This window comes from Xyrauchen texanus, chromosome 12, assembly GCF_025860055.1.
Source record: "Xyrauchen texanus isolate HMW12.3.18 chromosome 12, RBS_HiC_50CHRs, whole genome shotgun sequence".
In the NCBI taxonomy this organism is placed as follows: domain Eukaryota; kingdom Metazoa; phylum Chordata; class Actinopteri; order Cypriniformes; family Catostomidae; genus Xyrauchen; species Xyrauchen texanus.
Window position 1 is genome coordinate 45280046 of NC_068287.1, and position 15768 is coordinate 45295813.

Genomic DNA, 15768 nt, shown 5'->3' on the forward strand with positions numbered 1-15768 from the left:
ACCAAATTACAGGAATTGAACATTTAAAATGTTACTATAGAGTTGAAATAAAAAAATGTATCTCAGGAATGGATGTTTGTACTAGTAACGATGTAATTATTGACAAATAAAATGCTACTTTTTACTAGTCAAATAGCGGATATTTTTATTTGTAATTTCAACTAGTAAAAATATAATAATAAATATCTATAATTGTGTTTGGAACAGGAGAAAATGCAGATATCAATAATTAATTTATTACATTTTTGATCTCAGGAATGGATATTTATGCTAGTAATCAGGGTTGGACCGGTAATGTGGCATAACGGGCATTTTCCCGGTGGGCCGACGCATTTTGGGGCCGATTCAGGGGCGTCGGGAGAACCGAGCGGGCCAGTGAGTCAGCCACGAAACATGCCAAACGGGCAGCGATTAATTAAAAAGAGCCGCCGCGATATGCAGAAAAGGACAGCGAACTTTCTAATTAAATTTGTGATCTCAGGAATGGATATTTGTACTAGTAACGATGTAATTATTGACAAATAAAATAATAATTTTTACTAGTCAAATAACAGATATTTTTATTTATAATTTCAACTAAGAAAAAAAATTATTATATATCTATAATTGTGTTTGGAACAGGAGAAATATACCAATAATTAATATTTTATAAGTTGTTATTCAATTGTTGATCTCAAGAATGGACATTTGTACAAACAATGTAGTAACAATGTAATTATTGATCCAAAATTCTAATTTTGTATTTATTTGTACTGGCTTCAACTGTAATTGTGTTTGGCAATTTATTTATTTATCAACTTAATTATTGACACTAATTTTTACTGGTCAAATAACTGATATTTTTATTTGTAATTTCAACTAGTAAAAATATTTATAGATATCTGTATATATTTACTAGCAGTTATTCAATTGATGATCACAATAATGGATATTTGTACTAGCTGAAGTATTTTTAATATCAACTATCCTATTCTTTGGAGCAATGACATCAACTTTTTTACAAGTGAACAAATGAGCATTTTCACTAATAGCAATTCCATTGTTGATATCAAGAATTAGCAATTTCTATAAACCCCGCCCCTTTCTCTTGGACATGAAACTCTATACCTTAATAAAGGACTGAATAATATCTTCATTTCAATCTTGAAATGCCGAAAAGTTTCTTTTAGGGTTCAGAGTAGGGGTCAAGTTTATGGTTAGGGGACAGAAGTGTACCACTAGCTTAATATAAAAACAATAGAAGTGTGAAAGTGTACAAACGTGTCCGAGTAAAAGCTGCATAATAAAGCATGGTTTGGTTGCGAGTGGAATAAAATAGATTAAAAAGTATCTCACACACACAAACAGCCCCTTCTCTCACATCCCACGACCCCAATAATAGATTACGTATGTACAAATACAACTACTGTTACACTCACACATATATGAATACATTCTTGAAAACACGTTGAAAATGTCCTTTTAAAAATGTATGCCATTTCCCCAAATAAAACTCTCTGTTCGTTACACCCCCTCCCCCCTCAGATGTATCAAACCCAATAAATACTTCATACAGCTGACAAATTTACCAAAAGAACAGGTCAACAGTCACTTTTTGTGTAAAAACGTCACTTAAAGGAAGCATGTATATAGTTAAACTTGTGGATATAGTTGTCATATAGCACTATGATAATTCAGTGAATAATACTTTTCTCTTTTTCTACGTTAAAGACTAAATGCATCCGTTGAATTCATTTTGGCTGGAAGTATATCACCTGGATTTAGAGTAAACATGTTGTCTTAAACTGGAATCAAGAGATATGCCAGTGGAAATCACTGACCAGCGACACTAAGCACAATATCGAACCGGTGGGCATGTTTGTTTGGGCCGAGTCTGCAGAGCTTCACGTGGGCGGAGTTTGTGTTTCTATGGAAATTCACTCAATGGGCATAAACACACAGAAATGCATCGAATTTACACATGAATGGTTTTAAAAATTGTATATACAGAAATTTGTTCAATATACGCAAGAATGTTTTTTATGAATGATTTACACAGAAACTCATTGAATTTACATAAAAATGGTTTAATGAACAATTTAAACAAACTAATTTGATTTGACATAAGAATGCGTAATTACGTAATAATCAAATTATTTGATTTAGAACAGTTTTATGAACTATTTGTATCAATTTACATAAGAGTGTTTTTTGTTTAATTTATGAAAAAATAGTTTAATAAACGACTTGCACAGAAACTTGTTTGATTGTTTACGGAAGAACGATTTTACAAACTATTTATGTAGAAACTCTTATGTAGAAATTTTTACATAGGAACGGTTTAATGAGAAATTAACAAACAAAACAAATTAAGTTTATGTAAGAATGGTTTTACGAATTATATACATAGAAATGTGTTAAATTTATGTAAGAACGGTTTTATAAAGAATTACACAAGCTCATTTGATTTTACATAAGAATGTGATTACGTAATAATCAAAAGATTTGATAGTTTACAGAAGAATGGTTTTACAAACCATTTATACAAAAACTCATAAAGTTTACATAAGACTCGTTTTTTACGAATTGTAAATACAGAAATTTGTTCAATTCATATTAGAACAGTTTTATGAACTATTTATATCAATTTACATAAGAGTGTTTTTTGTTTAATTTATGTAAATATGGTTTAACGTACGACTTACACAGAAACTTGTTTGTTTATTTACGGAAGAACGATTTTACAAACTATTTATGTAGAAACTCATTTAATTTAAATAGGAACGGTTTCATGAGAAATTAAAAAACAAAACCAATTAAGTTTATGTAAGAATGGTTTTACGAATTATATACATAGAAATGTGTTCAATTTATGTAAGAACAGTTTTATATTCGATTTTATGAAAAAAAGTTTTAATAAACGACATGCACAGAAGCTTGGAAGAATGGTTTTACAACCTATTTACATAGAAATTAATTATATTAACATAATAAGGATTTAATGAGCAATTTTCACAAAAAAAATGACATTTACTTAAAAATGGTTTTACAAATGGTTTATACAATTTATGAAAGAACGGTTTTTTATGAATGATATACACAGAAACTCATTGAATTTACGTAAAAATGCTTTAACGAACAATTTAAACAAAACTCATTTGATTTTACATAAGAATGCGTACGTAATAATCAAAAGATTTGATAGTTTACAGAAGAATGGTTTTACAAACCATTTACACAAAAACTCATTAAATTTACATAAGACTCGTTTTTTTACGAATTGTACATACAGAAATTTGTTAAATTCATGTTAGAACAGTTTTATGAACGATTTACATAGAATTTTGTTCAATTTTACAAAACTTGCACAGCAATTTGTTCAATTTACATAAGAGTGTTTTTTGTTTAATTTATGTAAATATGGTTTAACGTATGACTTACACAGAAACTTGTTCGATTGTTTACGGAAGAATGATTTTACAAACTATTTATGTAGAAACTCATTTAATTTAAATAGGAACGGTTTAATGAGAAATTAACAAACAAAACCAATTCAGTTTATGTAAGAACGGTTTTATAAAGAATTTACACAAGCTCATTCGATTTTACATAAGAATGCAGAATTATGTAAGAATCAAACGATTTACACAGAAACACATTTGATAGTTTACAGAAGAATGGTTTTACAAACTATTTGCACAGAAACTCGTTAAATTTACATAAGACTCGTTTTTTAATGAATTGTACATATCGAAATTTGTTCAATTCATGTTAGAACAGTTTTATGAACGATTTACATAAGAGTGTTTTTTGTTTAATTTATGTAAAAATGGTTTAAAGTACGACTTACACAGAAACTTGTTCGATTGTTCACGGAAGAACGATTTTACAAACTATTTATGTAGAAACTCATTTAATTTAAATAGGAAGGGTTTAATGAGAAATTATTATACAGAAATGTGTTAAATTTCTGTAAGAACAGTTTTATAAAGAATTTACACAGAAACTCATTCGATTTTATGAAAAAATAGTTTAATAAACGACATGCACAGAAGCTTGGAAGAATGGTTTTACAACCTATTTACATAGAAATTAATTATATTAATATAATAATGATTTAATGAGCAATTTTCACAAAAGAAATTACATTTACCTAAAAATGGTTTTACAAATGGTTTCTACAATTTATGAAAGAACGTTTTTTTATGAATGATTTACACAGAAACTCATTGAATTTACGTAAAAATGGTTTTACAAACCATTTACACAGAAACTCATTAAATTTACATAAGACTCGTTTTTTACGAATTGTACATACAGAAATTTGTTAAATTCATGTTAGAACAGTTTTATGAACGATTTACATAGAAACTTGTTCAATTGTACAAAACTTGCACAGAAATTTGTTCAATTTACATAAGAGAGTTTTTTGTTTAATTTATGTAAAAATGGTTTAATAAACGACTTGCACAGTGATTTTACAAACTATATAAGTAGAAACTCATTTAATTGAACTAGGAACGGTTTAATGAGAAATTAACAAACAAAACAAATTAAGTTTATGTAAGAATGGTTTTACGAATTATATACATAGAAATGTGTTAAATTTATGTAAGAATTGTTTTATAAAGAATTACACAGAAACTCATTCGATTTTATGGAAAAATAGTTTTTTGAACGACTTGCACAGAAATTTGTTTGCTAGTTAACGGAAGAATAGTTTTACAACCTATTTACATAAAAATGAATTCCATTAACGTAATAATGATTTAAAGAGCAATTGTCAAAAGAATTATGACATTTAGATAAAAATGGTTTTACAAATAGTTTATACTGAAATGTTTTCAATTTATGAAAGAACGGTTTTATGATTTACACATAAACTCATTTGATTTTATGTACAAATGTGTAATTTTGTAAGAAAAACTATTTACACAGAAATTAAATTTACATAAGAATACTTTTACGAATTGTACATACAGAAATTTGTTTAGTTTTACATAACTTACAGAGCAATTTATTTACTTTACATAAGTGATCTTTGACATTTGTTCAATTCATATAAACATGGTTTAATAAACGACTTACACAGAAACTCATTCAATTTTATGTAAAGATGGTTTAATGAATGACTTGCACAGAAAGTTGTTCGCTTGTTAACGCATGAACTGTTTTACAACCTATTTACAAAGACATTAATTATATTAACGTAATAATGATTTAATGAGCAATTTTCACACATAAAATATTCAATTTACATTAAATGGTTTTACAAATGATTTATACCTATTTTATAAACAATTTACACAGAAACTCATTCAATTTACGTAAGAATGCTTCAACAAGCAATTTACACAAAAATGCATACAATTAACATACAAATGCGTCCATGAATAGTTTATAATTACAAAAACAAAATCGCTCAATTTATGTCAAAACAGATTTATAAATTATTTTTGATTGTTTACGGAACAATGGTTTTACGAATGATTTACAAAGAAATTCATACAATTTACATAATAATGGCATTACGAATGATTTTCACCAACAAAAAAAAAATATATATATATATTTTGTAAAAAGGACAGAACAAATTTTGTTTAAATCGTCCATAAATAAAAATGTTTACAGAAATTGTCGTATGTAGTTAAATAGGACAATTTACGCAAGAATGGTTTTATGAATGATTTATGCAGGAATACATTTTATTTACGTAAGAACAAATTAACCAACGATTTTCACAGAAATTCCTTCAATTTACGTAAAACTGTTTAAAGAACAACTTACATAGAAACTTGTTCGGTGGTTTATGGAAGAATGGTTTTACACACTATTTACTAAGGATGGGAATTGCTAGGAATTTAACAATTCCGGTTCCAGTAACGATTCCAGTAGTTCTTTTAGTACGAGAATTCTAATTGGATTTATGCTCTGTTGCCAAATGATGAAGTCCTTTAAGATCTCTACAGAGCAGATATAACTAATGAGAAATACATTTAATACAATTCTTGTAAAAGGTGAGTTTGCTGACTTTTTAGAGACATATATCCAATCCAATAATTGATCCTAGCTAGACTTTATCTGGACTGTATCCAAACAAACAAGAAATGTGATGGCAAATGTTAAGTAATTTTTTAAAATATAAAATTCCTTTTATTACACAACGTGTGTATGTTTAATTAAACATTATCATATGAACAGCCAGTCAGTAACTGCACTGCTTGATTATAGTTTCACAGGTCTAAAGTCACATGACACAATAGTAAAAGTTCCAGAGACAGTTTAGACTGTGTTCTGTTGTCTAATGTTGTACTTCAAGCTTGTAAAACTTCAACAGTTCTTATTTCATTTTGAGTTGGACTTGCATAACTTGCACATCATTGTAGGAGTAATACTATTCCGGACTAGACTGGAAGCGCTGTATGTTTCGCGCTTTAGATTCAAAATAACCGGCTCATAAGAGTCGCTGCTTCAGAAATGTGCTGCTGAAAAATCTGTCAGAGCATTTCAGGACGGTGTTCCAGATGCATCGGCGGAAAATGAATGCAGGGGAATCGTTAACGGAACAAAACGTCATGAAGATCATCCGATTCTGGTATTTTCTAAAGAATAGATTTGGTTCTCTGTTCCCAACTCTACTATTTGCACAGAAACTAAATGATTTTACAAATAGTAATGAAATTTAATGAACGACTTGCATAGAAACTCGTTTGATTGTTTGCTGAAGAATGGTTTTACAAACTATTTGCATAACTCAGTTTATCAAAGCAATTTCCTCAAAAATGATTTACATTTTGTAAGAATAGTTTTATGAACAATTTACGCAAAAATGCATTTCATGAATGAGGCTCTATGGTCTAATGCTACGTCCAGAGCTGGACTGGTAATCTGGCATACCGGGAAATTTCCTTGTGGGCTGACGCACTTTGGGGCCGATCAGGGGCGGAATGGCCATCGGGAGAACCGAGTGTGCCGGTGGGTCGGCCGTGAAATGTGCCAAATGGGCGCAATAAGCTAAAATGAGCCGGCGTGTTATGCATAACGGACAACAAAACGGCGCCGTGATGTGCAGAAAACGACAGCGACAGCCAAGTTTTGGGTTAGTAGCCATGTCAAATCCCGGGCTGTTTTATCTTCCCAGTCCAACCCTGGCTACGTCCCATTTAAAGTTGGATGTTTGGAAGGTAACATATAGAGAAACCAAATGCCAATTCAAGCACATGTTTGCGTGACGTCATACACAGCATCTCTGCAAAGATTTGGAAGTTGGAAGTCCAAATTAAACTGGTGCTCTATCGCACTTTTCCAAGAAGAACATTGGAAATTCCAAGTTAGAATTTCATGGAATTAAATGGAATGCAGTTTAAATCTCGATATTTAAATTTTGCTCTGCCTTCTCTGAACACGCAGCACCAAACAAACATGCCCACCTTCACCAATAACTTGACTGCTGGACAACACTGATCAAAAATTGACATCTTTAGTTTCATAATAGAAAAGTTCTAACCAGGAACACCACAGGAAGTTGGTCTGTAGCATGGCCAATCGGCAGAGAGTTATGACATCAGCCACAGGAAGTGAACAAGTGGCTCCACCCACATGGGATGGGGACGAATCAGAAACTGGAAGCAGGCCGATGATGCCTCTCCACAGGAAAGGGATCAATGAATGACCAATAAAGATGCGAGCTGGAACACAGGAAGTGCCGCCCATGTGGCGTGAGTGACATCCTTTCCAGGAAGTGTTGCACAAAGAGAGCACAAAGACTCCACCCACAGGAAACACATTTGTCATGCAGCTTTCAGCTTGTTTGACTCCTCCCCTTTCAAATGTCCATCTCTCATTGGTGTGTAGTGTTGTGGGCGGGGCTTTAAAATATGGATCCCTGCATATGGTCATATCAGCATTAGTTTACTGTCCGTCTTCGACCGCGCAACACACATTCACATCTCTTCATGTACACAAACTGCTCCGCACCATCCATCAATGCATATATAAAAATATAATGTTTTCCAATGTGTTTTGTTGTTTATTTCTTAATATAGTCCATAATAGTCGATCTTTATGCTCTCCGATGGCACCTTACAACCTAAGAATTTCACACACAACAAAAACGTTTCTTCTTTCTTCTGTTTTTTCTCTCCTCATGATGATCCGTGCTGTCCTATAGTTCTGCTCCTGCTCTTTCTTTTGCTGTATTTACTGGGATAAAGGAAGCACAAACAGAGGTGAGAATGTTGTTATGCTTGTATATTCAGATTCAAGAGTATACAGTATAGAGCGGCCATAAAAAGCGTTTGAACACGTGTTAGGGTTAAGTGAGGCCTAATTAAGCCTACAGTTCGAACAATTAAGCTGTTTTGCTTTATGTGACATTTCATGCATGTGACATTCATTTCAGTACAGGAACATTTTACTTTTGTTATTCACATTGATTTAAATGATGATTCTCATTACCGTAACACCAAATTATTTTACTGTATAACAGTTAATTAACCCTCCTATGACCAAAATACTTTTTCCTCATTTAATAAAAATGGTTTCCTTTATCTGAGCAGTACATTACTTGTTCATTTTTCCTCCACTTACCATCTGAACATAAAAAAACTAAACAAATTGGGCTTGAATCGATAAGTCTAAGTGGTCGTTAAAAAAAATGCGACATATTTCATATTTGCGGTCAAATTTGACCGACCATTGAAAACGAATGGGCAAGTTGTTTTGATCTGTCAAATACCATTAATAAATCATCCGCAATGCCAAAAAAACAGACAGAAATTACCGGGTGAGACTCTAAAACATCCTCAGTGCAAAACACACACACCTTGTTTGCAAAATACATTTTTACTAAAAAAGTTTTAAATTGCAAATTGTTTGTTATATAGTCTAATGTAATTTTCTGAATTTTGCATTTCATTTCTGTTTCTTGATGTTCATTTTCTTGACATTGTTATGAATTTGCATTGAGTTATTACATGTTTATGTTTGAAATAAATGATTGGCAGAATCATGTTTATTCTGTGTCTTCTCTTTGTAACACCATGGTCAGGTTTGATTGCAGCAAAATGACATGAACTGCAAAAACTGACTCTTTAAATCAATGTTAATGCTAAATTTTGACACATAATAGCTTGATAATGTCTAAATATATATCCAAATGCATATCTTTAAAGAAGATAAAATTAGGTTACAAACCCATCAGACTGCACAGTGTGTGTCTACAGTCATCTACTGTGTGTTACTGGCGTCACATGATGTTCAATCATGTTATTTATATTTTATCCACCAGATGGCAGCACTCTGCCTCCAATATATGTCACATACTCATATTTCCTTCATGCTGCTTCTTATAGAAGTGTAGGTTATGAATTTGTAATTTTCTTTTAAAAAATTAGCATATTGTATATGCAAATTAATGGTAAAATGTAGATATCTACATGTAAATCAGATCAAAATAGCATCAAATCCCCAAAGAAATGCATCATTTTATTGTTCTTACTTCTGCAAAGAAGAAATGGTATCATTATCGTTATTAATAAATAAAAGGGTTTCACATCTGACACTTACGGTCATAAATGACTGCGAATCCCAAAGTGAGGTGCCATAGGAGGGTTAAAAAAGATGAATTAAAATCAGTGGGAAAATTAAAGGCAGTACCAAGAGAGTACCATTGTATAAGTATTATATAAATATCATTTATACAGTAATTTAACTGACGCAATGTAAAAAAATCTGAATGGCCCTAAAAAATGGTTCATTTTTTTATAGGCAAAATTGTATTTCTTATTTGTTTCATTTGATTTGGGAGTGAAAAAAAAGACAAGGACATTTTCATAAATCAATTCAAAATAAATAAATAAATACCTTCTGAACAGTGTTTACATGTCTCAAATGTATATGGTTTATCATCTAATTATCCATTTCAAATCATTTACTGTATATCAGTGAAGGGGATCCAAGTCCTTTAAGCTCTTTATTTTATGTAGATATATTCATAAAGTATTATGACCTTAAGTATATATAAACATTACATATACAGAAACATACATATATAGTATATATAAACATCAAATATTGTTTTCATGGCCAAAAAGATCATGTTATATACAACCCCAATTCTGAAATTGTTGGGACGGTATGAAAAATGCTAATAAAGCAAAATGAGTGATTTGTAAATGATATTCACCCTTTGCTGTATTGACATCACAACATTATATGATGTTTTAGCATGAGAATTTCATTGTTTTTTGAAAATGTACAAACGATTTCAAATCAGATGATTGCAACATGCTCCAAAAAAGTTGAGATGGGGGAAATTTAAGATAAATATATGAAGAGTTGAAATAACAAATTGATGTGAAACAGGTGATGCATTCGTGTAATCACATAAGGAGCCTCCAAAAACAGCCGAGTCCTTCAAGAGCAACATTTGCCAACAGATGCTTCAGCAAATAATCCAGCACTTTGAGATCAATGTTCCCCAAAGACAAATTGGAAGGATTTTGGGCATTTCACCCTCTACAGTGCACAATATAGTTAAAAGATTCAAGGAATCTGGTCAAATCTCGGTGTGTAAAGGGCAAGATGAAAACCACTCCTGAATGCTTGTGAACTCTGACCCCTCAGACGTCACTGTCTTAAAAACATCATTTATCTGTGATGGATATCATGAACATGGGTTTGGGATTACTTTAGTAAACCTTTGTTAGTCGACACCACTCGCCGCTGCATCAGCAGATGCAAGTTAAGACTTTACTGTGTAAAGGAGAAGCCGTACATCATCACTGTCCAGCAGCGCTGCCGACTTCTCTGAGCTCGGTCTCGGTCTCATCTTAGATAGAAAGTAGAACAGTGGAACTGTGTTTTTTGATCCGTCGAGACCACATTTCAAATAGTTTTTGAAAAACACAGCTGTTGTGTTCTCCTGGCCAAAGAGGAAAAGGACCATCTAAGCTGTTATCAGTGTCAGATATAAAAGTCAGTGTCTGTATGGGTAAGGGGTGTGTCTGTGCCCATGGCATGGGTAAGTCACACATCTGTGAGGGCACCATGAATGCAGACAGATGTGTACACATACTAATAAGCAGAAAGTGCGGGTGCTAGATTGGCGTGTCTGCAGTCCTGACCATCTCCAGTTGAGGATGTGTGGTGCATTATTAAACGCACAATATGGCAATAAAGACCCCGTACAACTGTACAGCTGAAGACCTGCATAATGGATGAATGGGGGAAAATTCCACTTTCTAAACTGAAACTTGTGTCTTCAGTGCACAAATACTTAATAAGTGTTATTAGACGAAATGGTGATGTTTCACAGGGGTAAACACTCGACTGTCCCAACCTTTTTGGAGCGTGTTGCAATCATCTGATCAGAAATGACTGTACATTAAAACAAAAAACAATGAAATTCACAAGGTAAAACATCGTATAATGTGTAGTTGTTGTGCTTTCAATATAGCAAAGGGTGAATATAATTTACAAATCACTAATTTTTGTTGTTATTATACCCATATATTGTATATATGGTTGTGGCATTAAAACAAAATACTTACAACCCTCAAAATATAACAAAAGGCAAATATTAACATTGACATAGTTTAAAGAGATAAAACATACATTTTTGTCAGCTCTTGGTTTTATAATATATATATATATTTATTTATGAGTCTGAGCAAATCGAGACCTGCAGAGTTGTACAGTTTGTTACCCGAGTAATATTCATATCAATCCTTTGTGCTAATATGTTGTTTTATGGACAATAGTTACATGATGCATTAAGAGATGTTCTGTATGTGAAATTAATTAAATAATATATATATTTAAAAAATAAGCAATTGCATGTCCATAAATGTAGTTTAAACCCGTCTGCTGGTTCTTTGTACAATATTGTGCAATAAACAACAATTCAAGGAGGACATCGAGACTTCCACAATCTACAGAGACTCTTTCTGGTTAACGTTTGACAGCAGGATAAATGTGCCGGAAATACAGAAAGATGAAAACAGGTTATCAGAGAGCAGCTGTCTTCTTTGAGAGATAAATACGCTGATATTCAGTGAAAAAGGTTTCGTATTGGATTCTGAATTAGATTTGTACACCTTGATGCAATTTCTGCTCAGAAAAGATTAAATGGGCCAACGGCAGAGCTGGTTATGTCTCTACCCAAGTGTTTCTCTTATAAAATGGAGTTTATAAGACCAAACCAGATCAGGGCGACTTATTTATAAAACTCAAATGTTTTTGAATCTACTTATTTCCATAAAACACCTTCTTGGCAAGAATATTTGCAAGAATAAACTGCAATGTGGATCAAACTTCATGTCCATTGGGGGATCAAACTAAATATCCGGGTCATATTTAACCCCAAATCAATACAACCCAGTTGTATTTTTCTTTTGATTTCTGAGTAAAGTAGGACCAGCAATTTTAGCTAATTGCACAGTTTCAGAACCACACACACACACACACACACACACACACACACACACACACACACACACACACACACACACACACACACACACACACACACACACACACAGAATTACAGACGGAGCATCTGTTCACTCATTCACACTCTGAGCTCCGACTGACACAAACAACTACAACTGATAAATGAACGGGACAGTGAGTTTAAGAGACGCCATTCCTCCATCTGTGAGAACACAGTCTCCAAAAATTTGACGTAAACATATGAAGCATTTACATCTCTAGTGCCTCTCTGGAGCTTCTCATTTATGTGTATAATTTCACAGGATTTATAGGGCTCATTTGAAAGAAACGTTGAGTAAAAATCTCATAAGAAATAAAGTTCCCTATCTGTCACTTACTCGACGTTGTGTCGATGTGGGTCGCCCTTGGGAGCCCCAAAAACCTCTGATCTTTGAGAAAAGGCCAATGGGAATTCCTCTGCTGGTCCATTCACCTCTGAAATCAAGCTGTTGGATTTACAGCGAATTACAGCGGTTTCTCCCCCTGGGTGCTTCAGCAGCTAAAATAGTATATACTTCCTAATAAACGTGTATATTTTCCTACTAAAAGAGTGGCTCTGATGGAGCGTCTTTTTAAAGATGCCTTTCCGTCTGTGTATAATTCCTGGTTTCGTTTGCTATCTCTCCACTTCTGACGGCCACGATCGCTGTCTCACATACTTGGGCGTTGCCCATGCGGAGACGTCTTTCATGGATGGGTCATGTCCTCATTGCGAGAACATGACCATGGCAACGTTCTGGCTTTCCTTTGTCAGAGGGAAAGCCACACCAGTGGCTTCCCTCCTTGGTCCTTCTACCTACGGGTTTGAGACTGTGGTGGTTAGCACTCGGAGCAATTTGGGATCCTCAATGGGAGGTTCTCCACCGGGAAACCCCCCACGGATCACCCATTCCCCACCACGCTCGTGTGCCTGGTCGAGTTCTGGGATGAGACCTCCGGCACAGCTCAGGGTGAGTTTGTGGTCTCATTCAGAGCTCACAAAGAGGATGAGCTCTCAATCGTAGCATCGGAGAGCGGGCTCCAGTCTGATGCCGTGGACTCAGCTGGGCTCCCACCCTCGGGTGTTGTTGCCCAGTCGCAGACTGACATGGAGCTGGCCACTCCCCCCTGAACCCTCGCGGCTCGACGCTTGGTTCCTGGGCCCAGAGCGCCGCTCACGAGATCGTAGCGGGCACATTTCACTGCCCGGACCTCGACAGTGGGGCTGCCAGGAAGTACTCGGCAATTCCCCATGTGGAGAAGGCAGTTGCAGTGCACTTGTGTCTGTAATGCAGCGCCACCTGGCAGAACTATCTGCGCGGTCTCTCGGGAAGGCGATGTCAACCATGGTAGTCCAGGAATGCCATTTTTGGCTCAACCTGGTAGAGATGAAGGAGGCTGACAAGGTACAATTCCTTGATGCCCCATCTCCAGTTCTCAATGGTTAAGAAGCAGACAGAGGCTATCCAGCACACCCTGCCCTGGTGCGGCTCAAGATCCCACACCCCCACACATTGCCATGGGCGTCCCCCTGCAGCAGCAACATCGGCTCCATCTCAGCCCGCCCCAGTAGGAAGGCCCCAGCATGGATCCACCCGCAAGAAGCAGATGCAATCTGTCTCATGGCCGGCCACTAAGAAATCGAGAAAGGCTTTGAAGTGCCACTGAGTTGGGCAACCCAGACCTGGAGCTGTTAAGCAGAACATTCCATCCCCCGGTTGAGGGCCGGGAGGAGAATCCATATTTTCCTTTTCTTTTGATTTAGCAGCACACCAAATGGGCTGCGGTACCCACATTTTCAAGAAATGAGCAGCTGTTGTTATGATGATCGTCAGGCACCGTATGGCGCTCCGGAGGCCGGCCCCCCGCCCCAGTGCGCTCAGCTGTGGCACAATTGCACCAATGCCAGGATGGTTGCGACAGGCCGCGAGGACGATTTCCCTCCTCCCCATCCCAGACCGCTCCTATGGTGGGTGTTCGGAGCCAGGAAAGTGCTTCGATGTCCCCGGACTCTGCCCGCCTTTGAGACCCAACCTGCTGGTACATCCGACACGATTGTCCCCTTGATCCCACTCGCCCGGAGCTTGGGGGCATGGTTGCATTCCCAAACCCGTCGCGGCTGCTCACAAGGACCATCTAACTCGGCCACACGGTTCAGTTTGCCAGGTGTCCGCCCAGGTTCACAGGCATCCACTTCACATCAGGGATTGTGGGCTTCCCTCGGCACAGTATGCATTCCTCCCAGTGAGCCTGGTTGCCCGTGTGATGTATATCCCGCAAGGCGGTTTCCCCCTTGATAAATCCATGTCTTCCTTGGGCATGGCCTCTGTCCCTGGTCCCCATGTTTGTGGAGCTCCTCCACCCTCTGTGTAGGACATACTATGGGGACTTCTCCACATGAGACACTGCTGATAAGACTCAGTAAGACAATGTGATGTATTTCCACACAATTTCCTCCCCTTCGGGCAGGGTGTGGTCTCAGAGGTATCCTCCCCTTGGGAGTGACACCCATCCGACAAAGCGGATGCTATATGGTCCCTAGCTGAGCAATTTGTATTCTTTTTGGGGAGAAAAAGGATAAGAGGCCATGGCTGGGGCTGCCAGTCCCCATTTTTAGCAGTTGACTTGTAGGTGCAGGGGACCTTAGGATACTCGTAAGAACATTGGGGGAGATTACGTGACGGCCGGGTGCGCTGGCTACGAGGCACACAACAGTCTGCCCATCTGGCACTGCCAGTCCATGTAACATTGTTTTGTGTGCAAGCCAGCTCCTTTGATGTATGTCCAGGGGTGTGGCATGCAAATTCCACTCGCCAATTCCCATTGGCCTTTTCTCAAAGATCAGATGTGTTTGGGGATAACAAGGGTGACTCCTAGTGTCACTACATCGACACAACATCTCGTTCCCTCCATCAGGGAATGGAGGTTATGAAAGTAACCAGGATGTTCAAAGCCATTTCAATTTACTTTAAATTTACCCAACACAACAATTTGGTATGGCAGAAGGCGAATCTCAGTTGCCTTCGCGTCTGAGACGTCAGTCCGCGCAGCTTATCATGTGGCTTGTTGAGTGCGTTACCACGGAGACATAGCATGTGTGGAGGCTTCACAATATTCTCCGCGGCATCCATGCCCAACTCACCATGTGCCTCAAAGAGAGTTAGTACCACATTATAGCAACCCTCGAGGAGGTTACCCCATGTGACTCTACCCTCCCTTGCAACCAGGCCGATTTGGTTGCTTAGGACACCTGGCTAGAGTCACTCAGCACGCCCTGGATTCGATCTCACGACTCCAGGTGTGATAGTATTGTTATCT

At 36.3% G+C, this 15768-nt stretch overlaps 1 protein-coding gene across 1 annotated transcript in view; it reads right to left on the reverse strand.

Annotated features, from left to right (window-relative positions):
- Positions 1-8098: 8098 nt before the first annotated feature.
- The window catches only part of LOC127652256 (RNA binding protein fox-1 homolog 3-like), a 145913-nt gene continuing 138243 nt past the window's right edge, over positions 8099-15768 (reverse strand). Inside the window, exon 12 of the mRNA XM_052138394.1 lies at positions 8099-8181. Coding sequence (XP_051994354.1) covers positions 8179-8181 — 3 coding nt within the window. The 3' untranslated portion in view covers positions 8099-8178. The remainder of the gene's footprint in view (positions 8182-15768) is intronic.